At 30.3% G+C, this 15,934-nt stretch overlaps 6 protein-coding genes across 7 annotated transcripts; 4 read left to right on the top strand and 2 right to left on the bottom strand.

The window, feature by feature from the left end:
* Window positions 1-288: 288 nt before the first annotated feature.
* LOC130894332 (uncharacterized) lies at window positions 289-1,002 on the bottom strand. Its single transcript, XM_057801075.1, has one exon. The coding sequence runs from the start codon at window positions 975-977 to the stop codon at window positions 390-392; it is 588 nt and encodes a 195-aa protein (XP_057657058.1). The 5' UTR covers window positions 978-1,002; the 3' UTR covers window positions 289-389.
* Window positions 1,003-1,158: 156 nt separating this feature from the next.
* Window positions 1,159-7,422, top strand: LOC130894323 (UDP-glucose 4-epimerase). 2 transcript variants are annotated; one of them, XM_057801059.1, is made up of 6 exons: window positions 1,159-1,418; window positions 1,721-1,985; window positions 2,996-3,109; window positions 3,165-3,344; window positions 4,023-4,140; window positions 5,280-7,422. In XM_057801059.1, the coding sequence occupies exons 1-6, from the start codon at window positions 1,339-1,341 to the stop codon at window positions 5,684-5,686; spliced, it is 1,164 nt and encodes a 387-aa protein (XP_057657042.1). In that variant the 5' UTR covers window positions 1,159-1,338; the 3' UTR covers window positions 5,687-7,422. The 2 variants fall into 2 exon arrangements, with proteins under 2 accessions (XP_057657042.1, XP_057657043.1); XM_057801060.1 differs by having other exon boundaries at window positions 1,225-1,433.
* Window positions 7,423-9,115: 1,693 nt separating this feature from the next.
* LOC130894336 (protein Vhl) lies at window positions 9,116-10,080 on the bottom strand. Its single transcript, XM_057801083.1, has one exon. It carries the CDS (start codon window positions 9,798-9,800, stop codon window positions 9,279-9,281), a length of 522 nt encoding a protein of 173 aa, XP_057657066.1. The 5' UTR covers window positions 9,801-10,080; the 3' UTR covers window positions 9,116-9,278.
* Window positions 9,739-11,152, top strand: LOC130894338 (trafficking protein particle complex subunit 2-like protein). Its single transcript, XM_057801085.1, has 5 exons — window positions 9,739-9,906; window positions 10,522-10,694; window positions 10,750-10,837; window positions 10,893-10,972; window positions 11,026-11,152. The coding sequence occupies exons 1-5, from the start codon at window positions 9,874-9,876 to the stop codon at window positions 11,069-11,071; spliced, it is 420 nt and encodes a 139-aa protein (XP_057657068.1). The 5' UTR covers window positions 9,739-9,873; the 3' UTR covers window positions 11,072-11,152.
* A 1,038-nt stretch (window positions 11,153-12,190) lies between these two features.
* Window positions 12,191-12,959, top strand: LOC130894333 (cytochrome c oxidase subunit 4 isoform 1, mitochondrial-like). The gene is made up of 2 exons (XM_057801076.1): window positions 12,191-12,543; window positions 12,599-12,959. The coding sequence occupies exons 1-2, from the start codon at window positions 12,246-12,248 to the stop codon at window positions 12,883-12,885; spliced, it is 585 nt and encodes a 194-aa protein (XP_057657059.1). The 5' UTR covers window positions 12,191-12,245; the 3' UTR covers window positions 12,886-12,959.
* Window positions 12,960-13,012: 53 nt separating this feature from the next.
* LOC130894317 (U6 small nuclear RNA (adenine-(43)-N(6))-methyltransferase) lies at window positions 13,013-15,385 on the top strand. The gene is made up of 2 exons (XM_057801047.1): window positions 13,013-13,942; window positions 14,683-15,385. Exons 1-2 carry the CDS (start codon window positions 13,113-13,115, stop codon window positions 15,281-15,283), a joined length of 1,431 nt encoding a protein of 476 aa, XP_057657030.1. The 5' UTR covers window positions 13,013-13,112; the 3' UTR covers window positions 15,284-15,385.
* The last annotated feature ends 549 nt before the right edge of the window (window positions 15,386-15,934 follow it).

The raw sequence follows: 15,934 nt of genomic DNA, 5'->3' as shown, positions 1-15,934 counted from the left end.
AACTTAAAAAAATCATTTTGTCACTAATCTAAGCAACTCTATATTGATTGCTATTCACAACACTCCCTCTAAATCTTGAGAACAAAAAGAAAATTATTAATTTAATTTTTAAAATATATCAAGTACTTGAAAATCTGCAGGTGAAATGAAGTTATAGCTCGAAGAAACACAAGGTAAGTGGAATTCTTTTAAAATTTTTGTCTCTTATCAACTCAAATGAAGTTTATTAGATTTCTGAATTCAAAAAAATTCAATCAAACATCAGTTGTTTCAAAGACTCGCAAGATATACACTATAAACGAAGTTTTATTCATTTTTCAATTTAACAATTTGGTAAGAAAAGGATATCACAAACACTGTACATTAATAACAACCAAATAATCTTATCATCACTTCTTCTTATCTTCAGATTCCGACTCGCTTTCAACATCACTATTATCACTGTTTTCTTCATCACTTTTTTCGGAGTCTTCATTTTCAAGCTGTCTTACCAATAATCTATGTTTAAGTTTAACTTGTTCTTCTTTAATTACCTCATCTTGATGTTTTAAAATTTCGATCGATTCAACTAAAGATATCAATTTCGTTGGTTTATTGCATTTACTCCAATCTTCCATAGTTTTAAAAACGTTTCTATTTGTATGCACTTGTTTTGTATTATTTAGAGTGCTAAATGGTTTATAACGTTCTTTTTTCGGTGTCTTTTCCATTTCGCATAATTTTTGTACGTGTTTATCAGTTTCTGAAAGTTTTAATGCTGAAATTGAGTGCTCTAGATCGGATAAATCTTCCCTGTATTTTATTTCGTTTTTTACTTGTTCGTGAAATTTTCTCACAGATTCTCCTCTATCTGGAAGCTTGGAAAGGAGAGATTTATTTTTTAATAGTGTTTCTTCCCTTTGTAGCACTTCCTTTAATTGTATTAGATTCATTTTCTTTATGTTCTCTTGATTTCTTGATGTTTTGGAAGTTGCCATTTGCTTTTAATAAAATGAAGTTAGCTACAAATTTCCTTTGTATTGATAAATTTAAAACAACGCAAATAAATTAAAAATTAAAAAAAAAATTCTTTATTTTGATAGATTCACAAATATTGTAACAGTTGGAATTAAATTTGGATATTTAGTTTCTATAATTACGTAAGAAAACTGACTATTTATGACATAACGTACAATGTTTTTCAAAATAAAACAGAAGATATCTAAAAGTACGGTTATGTAGCTCAGCACCTGAATAGACATGGAATAACCGAATAACCTTAAACGTCGACTTTTTATTAGTTGACGTAAGCACAATCTCAAATCTTATCAATTGCACAAATTCAAATTACTGATAACAATGCTCAATTTATTATCAAAGTCGAGTTATATATTCGTGCTTTTCTACTATGCTGTCATTCCGCTCGGTTATTTAACGAAGTAAGTAATTTTGAGGTAAGTTTATTATATGACTCGTCGTAATTATAGATGTTGAATTAATTTGTTTATTGTTTTATAATAAAGTTAGGCAATTTTGTTTAGATTATATTTTTTAAATAAATATATTGAATACTTTACAGTGACGTGTTGTAAATTTGTTTACTGCTTATTCAACAATTTCAATTGGTGTAAGATTGTAAGGTATTTTTATGTATTAAAATATTCTAAAATTTGAAAAAAATACAGTGAAATATATTTAATTTTTGGATAAAACGGTTCATAACTTTCATTTATTGTTTTAGGTGGTGGGTTACGGTTGAAAAAATGAAGGGTAACAGCACAATTTTGGTGACTGGGGGTGCCGGCTACGTAGGATCTCACACAGTAGTGGAACTATTAAAAAATAATTATACCGTTATAGCATTAGATAATTTAGTTAACTGCTATGCTGTTGGATCTGAAAAACCGGAAGCTTTGAAACGGGTTGAAAAAATAACAGGGGAAACTGTTACATTTTACAATGTAGATATCAGAGACAGAGAAGCTTTGGATAAAATTTTTAAGGCTGTACGTTTATATAACATGCACTTAACAATAAGCACAAGCCATTCCATCACTTATCTGTTGTCTCCAAGTACTCTACCTAATAATAATGGGTGTTTCAAAATTAACACAAGATTTGAATTAAATAGAAAACCAGTTTTTAGTCTTTTGATTATAATTTTTTCATTGAAACATAAGTTATGGTGATTTATGGAATAACACATCGGGCAAATGGCTTCCACATCTTTGAATACACATTCGCACTTGTTTGTTGAAATTTTCCATTCGGCATAAGTGTGACTTGGAAATGTATCAGTAATCGAAGTGTTTCAAGGGCTGTATGGTACATGGCACCGTCAGTAACAGTCACTGTTTGACCAGTCTCATGTTCAAAAAAGTATGGTCCAATTATGCCTTCAACACAAAATAGTGGCAAGTTGTGGATACATTTGTTTTTTGGGTTTTCAAAATACCAAAAGCGACATAATCCAGGTGAAAATGTGCTTAATCCCTCAGGATTCATTTGTTGATGTTCAATCTCTTCACAGTTGAAGTTAAAACACTTTTCCGACTATACTGACACCACTGTTTACACAACACTCACAATTACACTGTCTGTCATTTGTCAATTTGCTTTTTTTTAGGGTTATCAACACTTCTGCGTAAATGGCGGCAAATTTAAATCTTGCGATTTGGGACACCCTTTACTTTTGATTAATTTTTTTATTTATTTTCATACACAAGTAAATAATTTTTTTTAATTAAACCATAAAATGTCACATCTTAATTGTGTGGGATGAATTTATAGAGATTTTATTAAATTAATTTCTAAAATTGTTGGTAATAATGGATGACACAGAAAATAGTAAATATGAAATTTTGTATATTATGAATAAATTTCATGTTTATTGGACGATTTTTATAGCACCACTTACTAACTTTTAACACATCTAATCCATATCATTTATTTCAGCGAGAAATACATTTTCTAACTAAAATTTTTAATTTTGTCTTTGATTTTCGAAAAATTTTAGCATAGAATTGACGCGGTGATACATTTTGCTGCTTTAAAGGCAGTCGGCGAATCAGTTTCCATCCCTTTAAAATATTATCAAAACAATATCGCAGGGTCTGCTACCCTTTTTGAGGTAAGCTTAATTTCTTCGAATAATACCTATATTGCAATATTCTTTGTATATATAGGTTATGGCATGTAATGGTGTAAAAAAAGTTGTTTTTTCATCATCCGCTACTGTATATGGTAATCCCCAATTCTTGCCTATCACCGAAAACCATCCTACTGGACAGGGGTGCACCAATCCATATGGAAAATCTAAATATTTTGTCGAGGAAATTTTAAAAGACGTCTGTACATCGGATCCTGTGAGTAGTACTCAATTTTTCATTAACTAAAACATTTCATAACTTAATTAGTCTTTATATAATTTCATTAAGTTTAGTTGAGGTTATGTGTAGTCCCGGACGATTCGAAGACAGAAGTTCTAACTCCAATACGTAAAAAAAGACACACTAGATATTATAGGGAAAATAAAAGACAATAGTTGAGGATCAACTAGACTTCCTAGATCTACAAAAAGCTTTTAACGGTATAAAATAAATAACAGTTTGAGATAGTATGATGAAGACTGTTACACCAAATCAAAAGTCTACTTGCCAACAATAAGGATTACATCAAGAAAAAAAATTTAGAATCTTCATAATAAAAGATGAACTAAAATACGGAGGGGTACACAGCCTTTTGTTGTTTATACAGGTACAGAACATTTCTGTACTTACTACATATTATTGATGTTTAATTTAGACTCAAAAGAAAAGGTCTTAAACAAACTCCAATCTCAGAACTCTAACTGGAGAAAAGACTCAGAATAAACTGGACTGCTGACTTAAAAGATGGTTGAAGAGGTTCTATCACTCTAGTAGGAGTTCAATAGTTCACAAGATAACTAATTAGAACTATAGTAACGTACCGGTAGTTTTATTCACAAATATATGCATTTATCTGAATAAATGGATTTATTTGTCATATTATGGCCTTTTTAGGAATGGAAAGTGATTCTATTGAGATATTTCAATCCGGTTGGTGCTCACGAATCCGGACTTATTGGAGAAGACCCTTCCGGAATCCCAAACAACCTTATGCCGTATATTTCTCAGGTAGGTAGAGATAATAAAAAAATTCTTAGTAATATACTGTTCGAAAACCATTTTCAAGGAGTGAAAATATATTTTTTTAGCAGGTTTTTTTTTTAAATAATTACTTTTCAATTTTGTTTATTTTAGATATATTTTTTTTAAATTATTATCGAAAAATTTTTAATAATTACACAAGTTAATAAACGAGATAAGTTACCTTATCAGATAAGAGAGTAATTTTCATTAAATCAATAAAGAATTAAAATCTTTATCGAGTTAAACGATATGGATCAAAAGTCAACAACAATAACATGATCTGATCTTAGTCTAGAATTAATTTAAATATAAATTTCCATTGGTATAATTTGGGATCACCGATACTATAAAAAAATGTTTCTCGGTGCCTTGATCATTTGTAGCACAGAAACAATGTAAATAAACCGCTTGCTGTAGAAACAAAGATCAAACGAATTCCGGGTATTTCTTCAAAGACGGCGCCTCCGCCGAATTTTAGAATTCTATTATATCCAAGCAGGACCGGCTCCGGGGCGGAGATGAGTTTTTAACCGTACGAAATTCATAAAATTTAATTATATGCTTCAAAAGATAATAATCCCAAACGTTCTAGAAAAATAAAGAAACAAAACAAATAAATACGTAGACCTTGGAAATTGTTCAAAAGAAACAATGTAAATAAACCGCTTGCTGTAGAAACAAAGATCAAACGAATTCCGGGTATTTCTTCAAAGACGGCGCCTCCGCCGAATTTTAAAATTCTATTATATCCAAGCAGGACCGGCTCCGGGGCGGAGATGAGTTTTTAACCGTACGAAATTCATAAAATTTAATTATATGCTTCAAAAGATAATAATCCCAAACGTTCTAGAAAAATAAAGAAACAAAACAAATAAATACGTAGACCTTGGAAATTGTTCAAAAGAAACAATGTAAATAAACCGCTTGCTGTAGAAACAAAGATCAAACGAATTCCGGGTATTTCTTCAAAGACGGCGCCTCCGCCGAATTTTAGAATTCTATTATATCCAAGCAGGACCGGCTCCAATTTAATTATATGCTTCAAAAGATAATAATTGGTACAATTATATGTAACCTTTTTATATTAAAAGTGTTTGATTAATTTTTTTGTGTATTATTTGCAGGTAGCAGTAGGTCGCCGAGACAAACTCCAAGTATTCGGAAACGATTATCCTACGCCGGATGGAACCGGCGTCCGAGATTATATCCACATAACCGACCTCGCCATCGGCCATTTAAAAGCCTTAGAAAGAATATTTTCGTCGTGTTTTAATTCGTGGAAAGCTTACAATCTCGGTACCGGTCGGGGATATTCGGTACTCGAAATGGTAAAAGCCTTTTCGGAAGCTTCCGATAAACAGATTAATTACGAAATAGTCAAAAGACGTGAAGGGGATGTGGCTTCGTGTTACGCCGACGCTACGTTGGCCAAAATCGAATTGAATTGGCAAGCTACTAGGGACGTTAAAGCCATGTGTAAGGATACGTGGAATTGGCAAAAAAAGAATCCCAAAGGTTTCCAAACTACTTATTGAAAGACAACACTTCCAGTTAGATCCAAGTTTCTTTTCGGTACACACTTCCTCGTCATGCATATCAAGTATTATCTTCTTAGTGACGTTATTTAAGGGTCGTCCGATGAAGACTTATCGCTTTTTGAACGAAACTGGGAAGATTCATGAGTATTTTGTCATTTTATTGGATTACCGTTGCTCAGACAAGACTTATTTGGCTTGTTTTGTATCAAACTATCACTTCTATCACTGATTAAGTCTTATCTATTTCGGACTCTTTATAGTTCTGTCAAATTTGACACCTTGATTGTTTCTCAACCCTAATTCGACTTACAACTGCAATAAATTTGTAGTAAGGTTGTTTCTTATAATTATAACGAAAGTTCTTTACAATATTTTCCTTGCCAATATATTTAAAGTCTAAACAAACACATGTCTTTATTAACATTTATATAAATAACAATCTTTCCAGTTATTTATTGCAGTTACATTTTCTTTAGGTAATATTTCGTATCAAATTCCTTGAGGAACATAGAAATCAACAACAAACACTGGAAAACCCATTTTTTATAAAATATTTGATGTATTGTTTCTCTATAATGCAGTAACTGGTTGTCGTATGTCATTTTAGGTCTCCAGGTATATAAATTAAAGCATCTAGAGTTTACGGTGGCTGTTTTGTTTCATTAGGAACCTCGAGATGCAACTGAATGCTCTGGAGCAAGTATAAATGTCATTTTAGATGTCTTAAGCATCTACTCAGAAGTTCCCAAACGTTTTTTCTTCTTCCTCGTGGACCCCTGGGGGTGCACCTGGTCCATTTTTGGAATCACTGATTTAAATTGAAGCCTTGAGAGCTTGTGGTGGCCGTTTTGTTTCAATCGAAATATCTGGATGTACCTGTATGAACTGCAATAAGTATTTATGTCATTTTAGGTCTCCAGGTATATAAATTGAAGCCTTGAGAGTTTCCGGTGGCTGTTTTGTTTCATTAGGAACATCGAGATGCAACTGAATGCTCTGGAACAGGTAAAAATGTCATTTTAGGTCTCTAAGCATCTAAATCAGAAGTTCCCAAACGTTTTTTCTTCTTCGTGGACCCCTGGGAGTGCACCTGGTCCATTTTTGGAATCACTGATTTAAATTGAAGCCTTGAGAGCTTATGGTGGTGAAAGAAATGAGTGATATGGAACAAATTATAATGATTTTTGTATTCCTACTTTATGTATCGATTGATTTCTCTTTGTGTCTTAAAAATATGTAACTAATCACCGTTCGTTTTGCATATTTCTTCGTCTATTATTATTTTTTTAATCACTTTTGCAATAGAAATTACTATATGAGACTTTAGAATATGTTATCGTTCAAGTTTTATGAATTTTTTATTTTTTCATACCACATTAGAGATGAAATTTGATCATGGGTCTTTTAAACGTTTCCGAAGGTTCTTTCGAGTGATGTCCATTCATAAGCAGTGGATTTTGCGGGCTATAATTACCACTGTTGCAGTCATTGAACCAGTGCTTTGAAAGTATTTGATTATTTATATTATTTATTCTTGTATGTATATAATTATTATGCTTTTAACTTATTACTACTCGGAGGTTTTTCCTATTTTGTATACCTACTTCAGAGCGATTGAATAATTATTTTGAATCATTTTGAAGCATGGAGAAAACTTCGACTAAGGATCAATACAAGTGTTGAACACTGTAAATAAAATGTCTAGTGAAATATAGATATTTTTGTATGAAAAATTTGTATTAATCTCCTTATTTTTTGTTTAATAAAATTCCAATACCAAAAAACGACATATATAAAGATTTTTACAACCCTAATTTCAAAATTTTCCTCTACAGAGCTTCTAAAAGTTTGAAAATACAAAATATTATCAACTATATTTTAAAAAAATTGTTTATTTACTCAAAATAAGAAAAATAATCTAAAATTCAAAAAATGTTGTTAAAAGTGTCTGCTATAACTAAACTAGAATATAAAAAATGAAAGTTTTACAAAAAATAGGAAACTCTACCTCAACTTAAATCCAAACTATGAAATATCTGATTTATTTTGTGACTCTATCAATTACACAACCTTTTAATATGTTCCCAACATACTGATCTGCTTTTTAAAGTTTTTGTTGGTTACTGAATCCCAGTAGTCACTTCCAAAACTAACATATCAATGTGTCTATCCTTAAAATTACAAAAATAGGAAAATTTCAATCCCTTCTCTATTCCCTAAAAAGGATACTTATAATTGATTTATTAATTTTTATCATGGCGTTTCTTCACAATCTCCTCTTCTCAGCTGCTAAGACACTTCTCTCTAATACACTGTAACAGAGAGCAACAACAACCAGATATTCTTATATCTCTACCATTTTTTTCTTAATTTATTGTGGTATCCAATTAAATATTAATTTTTCACCCTATCCCAGTATCAGTTATATGAACTTATAAATATGATCCTTAATACTGCTTTTCGAAAAATAATTAACATTTCACTAAGAATTCAGATCGATTGATTCTAAGGTCCTGTATGTGGAACTTGAACGTTCTTTTGAGATTTGTGGACCCTTTTACAGAGGAGCCTCAATTCCTATCTTATTTCACCTTCGACTTGTTTACTAGCCCTTTCTATTTCTTTCCATACTTAGCCATTTGTATCCAGTTTCTCACCCCCATTCTTTCCAAAACCATCTCGGCCAAAGTTTTCCTTTTTCACGTCCCATCATCATTCTTGTCCCAGCTTCTGATTTAGCCCTTCATATATGTCCCGGCTATCGTATTACTTTTTATATTATCTTCACCACATTCTTCTTCTATTTCGTTATTTATTCTTTTGTATGAGTAATGTTCTTTTTTCAGTTCTAAAATTTTTCTTTCCATTCTCAACATTATTTCTAATTCTTTCTTTGCCTTCCTCATTTATCTGAAATATTTTCTCTCTTCACTATTTGTCTATCTGCACCAAGGCTCAATCCTTATATTCTTTCATCTAGGGCTTGTTTACCAGTCCTTTTAATTTTGACATTTCAAATTTCTAATCTTCATTCTTTCCAAATCCATCTCAACCTTGGTCTTTCCTTCCCACACTACACCATAATTCTTGACACAACTTTCCATATATATTCCAGTCATTTTATTGCTTCTCTTAACTATCTTCACCACCTTCTCTCCCTCCAGCTCTCCAGTCATATTCTTTTTTCAGTTCCATAGCTTTTCTTTCCATTCTCAACATTATTTCGGACTCTGTATCATACTCATTTTTGTTCTCTATATTCCATGTATTGTTTTGTTTCTTCACTCTTCAGTAAATTTTTTTCTCTACTTGTATCAAATGCTCTATTCGCTACTTGTGTCTTCTCTTCTATAACTAAGTTTTTTATTATTATCTTATTGTAGAAAATACATCAACATACTAAATACTTTTACTTGCAATAATATATTTTTCTAGATTTGAAGGATCTTTATTCATTTTATATAACAAATCTTATAAACATTCGGAATAGCTAAATTACTCTAAATATATAGTTACATTAATATTAAAGTACTTAAAATTAGAGATATACCTTAAATACAGCCAGTCATTATTCTCACAGAACACCAATTTATCTCCTTTGAGAATCAAGAGTATGTACAAGGTTATTCTTTAAAGTAATAACCTTTTTCAAATCAACCACCAACTGTTTCGGCAATTCCAAAGTATCAGCTTCCTCTGGAGTCTTTAACAAATTCCTAACAGTTAATAATGCACAATATCTTAAACTATACAAAGGCGAAGTTATATATCCTCGTACTCTAAACTCGTGGTCTACTGGTATAATCCCATCCGGGTATTTTTCTAGAAGAACTTGTCTGATTGTTTTCGGGTTAAAAACAAACTGTCTGTTAATTAAAAGTCTGTCCTTTGTATAATAATCGAACGCCACCCACAAATGAGAACTATAAGTATTTACATCAACAAAATTGTTTTTTTGTAACACCCTGTATCTCACGTAATGTCCCGAGTAGTTTATCCATACAATTTCAATAACTCTGTTGGTTTTATTAATAAAACGGACGTACGCACTACATCCTGTTGTTCCTGACCGATGCTCATCCTGTTGCAAAATAACATTGGGTTCAGGCATTGTCAAAACAAATCCTGGATCATTGACGTGATCCCACCTTTATATCGGTGTGTGTGTTAGGCTTAAAGTAAAAATGGCTGTGTGTGCAGCGATTGTAGGAAAAGATGTAAGTTTTTTTTTCTAATTTCGAATTTATTTTTGAAAAATAATAACTAGTTTCGTAACTTCACTTCGAGCAAGTTTATTCTAATATTAGAAATAACAATTACACACCCACTTGTATAATTTGTTGACTATCCGCATATCGCAAGATTGACATTTGACGTAAGCTTGTTGTGTTGTTAACTTTCCGGCTGTGACTATTCGTACGTTCCCGAGGAAATACGGGTAAACGAATGGAATAATAGAAAAAGCCCTTGGTAATTTATAAAAAAAATCCCTGATTATTTATTACTGAATTTACAAAGGAAATGCTGTTTAAATATGTAGTAGTATTTGGAATTAAATTTGACATGAATTTAGATGATCAGTCGTGTATACTGTTGTGCATAATTTTTTAATTTAAATAGCATTTTTTAATAAATAAAAGTTATAAATAATTTACAACGAGTCTTTATTAATTACCACGGAGTTTTCTATTATTCCATCCGTGTGTCCGTGTTTCCACGGTATCGTGCTAATAGTCACAGCCTTACTTTCCTTCTTCTTTTTTAATTTTAGTAAATATAACTACTTGGTATTTAATTATTATACAGTCAATATTACACATATTTGCTTTCAGAATTCCCCAAAATTTTTTACAACAATAAATCCCGATGAGGAATTACACTTTCAGTATAAAGTTCTTTCCTCCTTGGATGTAGTAGAAGAAAAATTGAATTCTGTACAGAAAGGTGGAGCGGATATGCGAGAATTATATTTAGGAATGCTGTTATCTTTAGAAACACATAAAATGTAAATAATAGGAATTGTTAATAGATCACTATGTATATATTGTTTATGTTTGTAGATATGGTTATGTCACCAACACGAAAATAAAATTTATAATAATAGTCGATTCCACTAACATGACTTTAAGAGATAATGAAATTAGATCAGTGAGTGTTTTAATAAAAATATTATATTATACTTTATTAATTTCTTATATTTCAGATGTTCAGAAAAATTCATTCTGAATACGCTGATATAGTTAGTAACCCTTTTTACATTCCAGGAGATCCAATTTGTTCTAAGTAATAGGTAGTTGTACTGATTTCGATATTATAATTATACATTTATTTTTTAGGGCATTTACTTCAAGTATCAAAAATATAATAACCGGTACAGTTTAAGAATAAATTTAAATATTAGAATAGTTTCATAATTTACGCTCGTTATTATAAATTTAATATGAATAAAAATGTCTGAAAGTTTTTGGTTCATTTTATCCAACAAATCCCTAGCCAGTCTACCCCTAAAGAAATAAAGATGAATTTATATTCCGAGTTCTTTCCTTTAGAGAAATTATACTGAAAGGTTTTACATAAAAAACGTTTTTCATCAAATAAAACAAAGTATTAAAAAATAGTTTTTATTTATATAACAAGGCTAATGCGACAATAATATGAATTGAAAAAAGCATTTACACATGAATTACATACAATATTTTTTTCTACTAGCGTAAAGTAAGTTTAATTCTTTGTTAAACAAAACTATAAGGGTTCTATTCATTCCTTATAAGTTATATGTTTATTAATATGATTATTATATATTATTGAATAATATTTATTCAAGATTGGAATAAAAAACAATAGACACATTCAATTACTAACAATACTAATATTTAAGGTGCAGAAATACAAGTAACAGAAGGCTTTTCATTCCAGCAAGAGTTCCAAATTCTCTCATTATTTATTTATAGGAAAATTGTTGAAAATATATACGACCATAATTGCAGGACTTGGTTTCTACTGCCATAAATAATTTACCTCTTTATAGACACAATAATTTCAATAATTTAAACCATCAATTCATTTTTATGTTAGGTATTACCATGAAATTTCTTTACTGTAGTTTTGTTTGTTTCATTAGTACATTCACTTTGCCCAAAAACTTATTATTTATTCTAAATAATATCTTATAATAGCAATAACCTCACACACGACCTAATAATACATCGTCCAGATACCTGTCAAAATGAAACTGTTATTCAGGCGCACCAACCTATTACAGAAAATTACCAAAAATTGTGATATATATAAGTTCTAATTTATTGTTTGTGATTTGAACATTCCACTTTTTCTAATAAAATTATGAAGTTTCTATAATTCATAGATACACATAAAAGAACGGGCTTAATATGTCGGTGAACTATGACCTTGACTCAAACTATGGTTACCACAGATAAATTACGTAACATAGACGTATCAAACACTCATTTGTTACTATAATAATCGTTTATAACATTTCAATTTAGTGTCAAATACGTTTGTTGATAAAAAAATAGCTCTATATCGAATATTTGAAATGGCATTTTTGAAAGTTTCTCCCATATTTTTTCACATTAGAAGAAACATGGGCTACATGCAAAATCGGTCGAAGTACTGGTTAGAAAGAATAGGAAATCGAGAAATGTTATGCTACGGAATGAATGGTCAACCTATGTATATAGACAGCGTTCATTTTCCATTTCCTGCGTTGAGATACAAAGAAATGACTTCGGATTTACAAGCTTTATTTCAAAAACAGAATGGAGATTGGAAACATCTAACTAAACAGGATAAAAAAGCGTTATATAGAGCAAATTACTGCCAAACTTTCGCAGGTATTCATAGTTATTGAATACATATGATATAGTACTAATGATGAAATATTTCCAGAGTTCACAGCTCCCGCGAGCGGTGAATGGATGGGAGTTGTTGGGATCGGATTAATTCTGTGTTCACTAGCAGCCTGGATTTATATTTTTGAACGCCTCTTTTTCGACGATCCCTTACCTGACACATTTACCCCTAGACTCAACAGAGCTCAGTTGAGAAGAAGAATAGACATGCAGGAGGATCCCATAAGAGGCTTAACGTCAAACTGGGATTACGAGAAAATGGATTGGAAGGTGAAAACTTGGCTCACACCGGATAATCCTTTTGTTAAATGTCCTGAGGATTAATACAAATAAAATATGTTGCAGATAACAATTAAATGTTCTGAGGATTAAACCGAATAAAATATTTTTCCAGGTAACAGTGTATTTTATTTTTTTGGTTGATGGTTACTTGATTAGAAAGAGGCCATGAAAAGAAATAAATGAAGTTTATATTAACCTATATTGTATATCGCGCCCGTTTTTTAAAACGTTAAAAAACTTAATAGAAATTTCGATTTACGTTCGAAAAAATGTCGATGAATAAGTATATGCATCCAAAAAATATATATAAATCACCTCCTAATTTCAAACAATTAGCACTAGATTATCCGGAATTTCGCGAGTTCGTTACACAAGATATAACTGGTAAAGTAGGTTTAGATTTCAAAAATATAAAAGCGTTAAGGGCCTTATCTTGTATTTTATTAAAAAAAGATTTTGGTCTTGATGTAGAAATACCTTTAGATAAGTTAATACCGACAATTCCTCTGAGATTAAACTATATTCTATGGCTAGAGGACCTTCTTACATTGACTGGAAATACTGAAGCTATAAAAGGTGTAGATATAGGGACCGGTGCCTCTTGTGTCTATCCTCTGATAGCTGCCAAAAAAAATAAATGGCAAATGCTAGCTTCAGAAGTTGATAACAACAATTACATTTACGCTAAAAATAATATAGAAAAAAATGATTTACAAGACTTGATAGAAGTAGTGAAAGTAGAAGAAAACGTTATTCTAAAAAATTTGATTAAAGATGACAAATATGATTTCTGCATGTGCAACCCACCTTTTTTCGGAAGTACCAAAGAATTGCGATCTAATGCTAATTCTAGGAACTTGAATAGACCGAAACCAAAAAATTCCTTTTGTGCTTCAACTGTAGAAGTCGTTGTGAAAGGGGGTGAGGTGGATTTCATTAGTAAATTAATACAAGAGAGTAAAATTTTAGAAACAAATGTAAAAATATATACTACCATGGTCGGACATAAGAAAAGCTTACCAGAATTGAAGAAACTGCTTAGAGAAGTAGAAGTATCTAGTTTCAAGGAAACAGAGTTTTGTCAGGGTAATACTACCAGGTAACTTTTTTTTTGTATTATTGATGATTTTAATAGAATTCTTATTTAAGAAAATATGGTAATCAATATAGAAAAATGAATGAATTAATCTTGTTTTTTATATTTATAGTAGTTTTAATAGTAATTAAATTAAAGGAAATTTTAATATATGATTATATTATTTATGGTTGAATAAAAATTTATTAGCCATAAGCTTGTATACAGCAATATTAGTAAAGTATTGAATTGAATTTGTTTAGCAGTTCTCTTCATAAATTAAATTAGTTTATATTTGGTGCAACTAGCTTGGAAAATTTTCAACCCAATTATGTTCCAATTAAATTTAATTTTTGATGAAACTAAACCAAGAGTTGTTAATTTTTGACCGAATTATATTTATATATTATATTTATACCAAATTGAACCAAAAAAAGTCATTTTTCAACAAATTCAACTAAAAAAGTTAATTTTTGAGAGAGGCAGACAGATACAATCAATTTTTCAACAAATTCAACTAAAAATAAAGACAATATTTAGAGGGATTTAACTGATACAATCAATTTTTCACCAAATTCGACACGAAAAACTACTTTTACTAAATTTATGAATATAGAAAAGCTATTTTTGGCATAATTAAACCCCTTGTTAACAAACTAAATTCAGAAAAAATTAATTTTTGATCAAATTAAGATGAGATGACGCTTTTAGATCATTAGTCATTAAAAAAGTTGATAAAACACTCTTTTTCGTTCATTTCTTAGGTGGGGTTTAGCATGGACTTTTATCACAAACTTAGACTTAAAAAAATGTTTAGATCCTATTAAATTGGTAACGAAACCCAAAAAAAACAAGGATCCTCTTACTTACATTTTCCCCTTCAGCGAAGTAGATGAATTATCTCTAAATAAAGCTAGAGATTGCATTATTAAACTCTTCGAAGGGTTAGAAATGGTATTGCAAGAAGTATCTCGACAAAAAAACGTCATTAGATATTTCGTAACTGCATATGCTAATACATGGTCAAATCAAAGAAGAAAACGAAGAGAAAGATTAAGAAATAGTATAGACAATTCTAGTTCTGTTAGTGAAAACAACAATGAATGTGAAGATAACAATGAAATTATAGATAAGGAAGCTAAATCACCTGGGAAAAGAACTAACGAAGACCACATTGAAGGGGCATTTGTAAAAAAATTAAAAATAAGCGGAGACGAAGGAGGTGCAATATTTTTCAAATTTATTGTATCATTAAAACTTCATGATGATACTATCATACTAGAAATAGATTGTTTAGAAAGTTACAATAACAGAGATTACTTACATCAAATATTACAATATATTAAGAATCATTTAGAAACTTAATGGAATATGTTGTATGAGATGGTTTTTAAGGCATTAATATTTTCTTGATTTTCTATGAAGTATTAAATATTATATCCAGAATATATTTTTGTTTAAAAAAAATATTAAGTTGTTTTATTTTATCAAAAATAGCTTCTCCCTTCTAAACGTACTTCTCATGCTGAGTATTTCTACACCTTTGTATTTCATCGGAAAATAATTTTATTTAGAGTAAATTCAATTAATAAAAATCATTTTCACTTTTATAAAATTCAACAATTTGGAAATTCAAATTGAGGGTTGCAACCATCCCCCAACTTTCCATACATAATGGATATATAGAAATCTAATCTGAGTTGTTTTTAATTCATAACTTCTTTTGTGGATACGCAGTTAATGCGAGTTTTTTTTAATTTTTTAATAGATTTATTTGTTGCTGAAACTATTTTCTTACTGTTTGTAAAAAGCTTGTGGCATCCATTCTAATATTAATTGTTCACCTCATCTAAATACCATTTATTTATATACTTTAACTGAGACTGAATAACACTTCATGATGAAGAGTCTCCAACCAGGAATATTCAGTTCAGTTTGTGAAGAATACGTTTAAGGACTTTAAGACTCTAGTCGTTTGTGGCTTGCGCCCGACTTTAGGGGTGGTCTGTAAACAAT

The sequence above is a fragment of the Diorhabda carinulata genome, chromosome 5, assembly GCF_026250575.1.
Source record: "Diorhabda carinulata isolate Delta chromosome 5, icDioCari1.1, whole genome shotgun sequence".
NCBI lineage: Eukaryota > Metazoa > Arthropoda > Insecta > Coleoptera > Chrysomelidae > Diorhabda > Diorhabda carinulata.
This window is presented reverse-complemented; position numbering and strand designations above follow the sequence as displayed.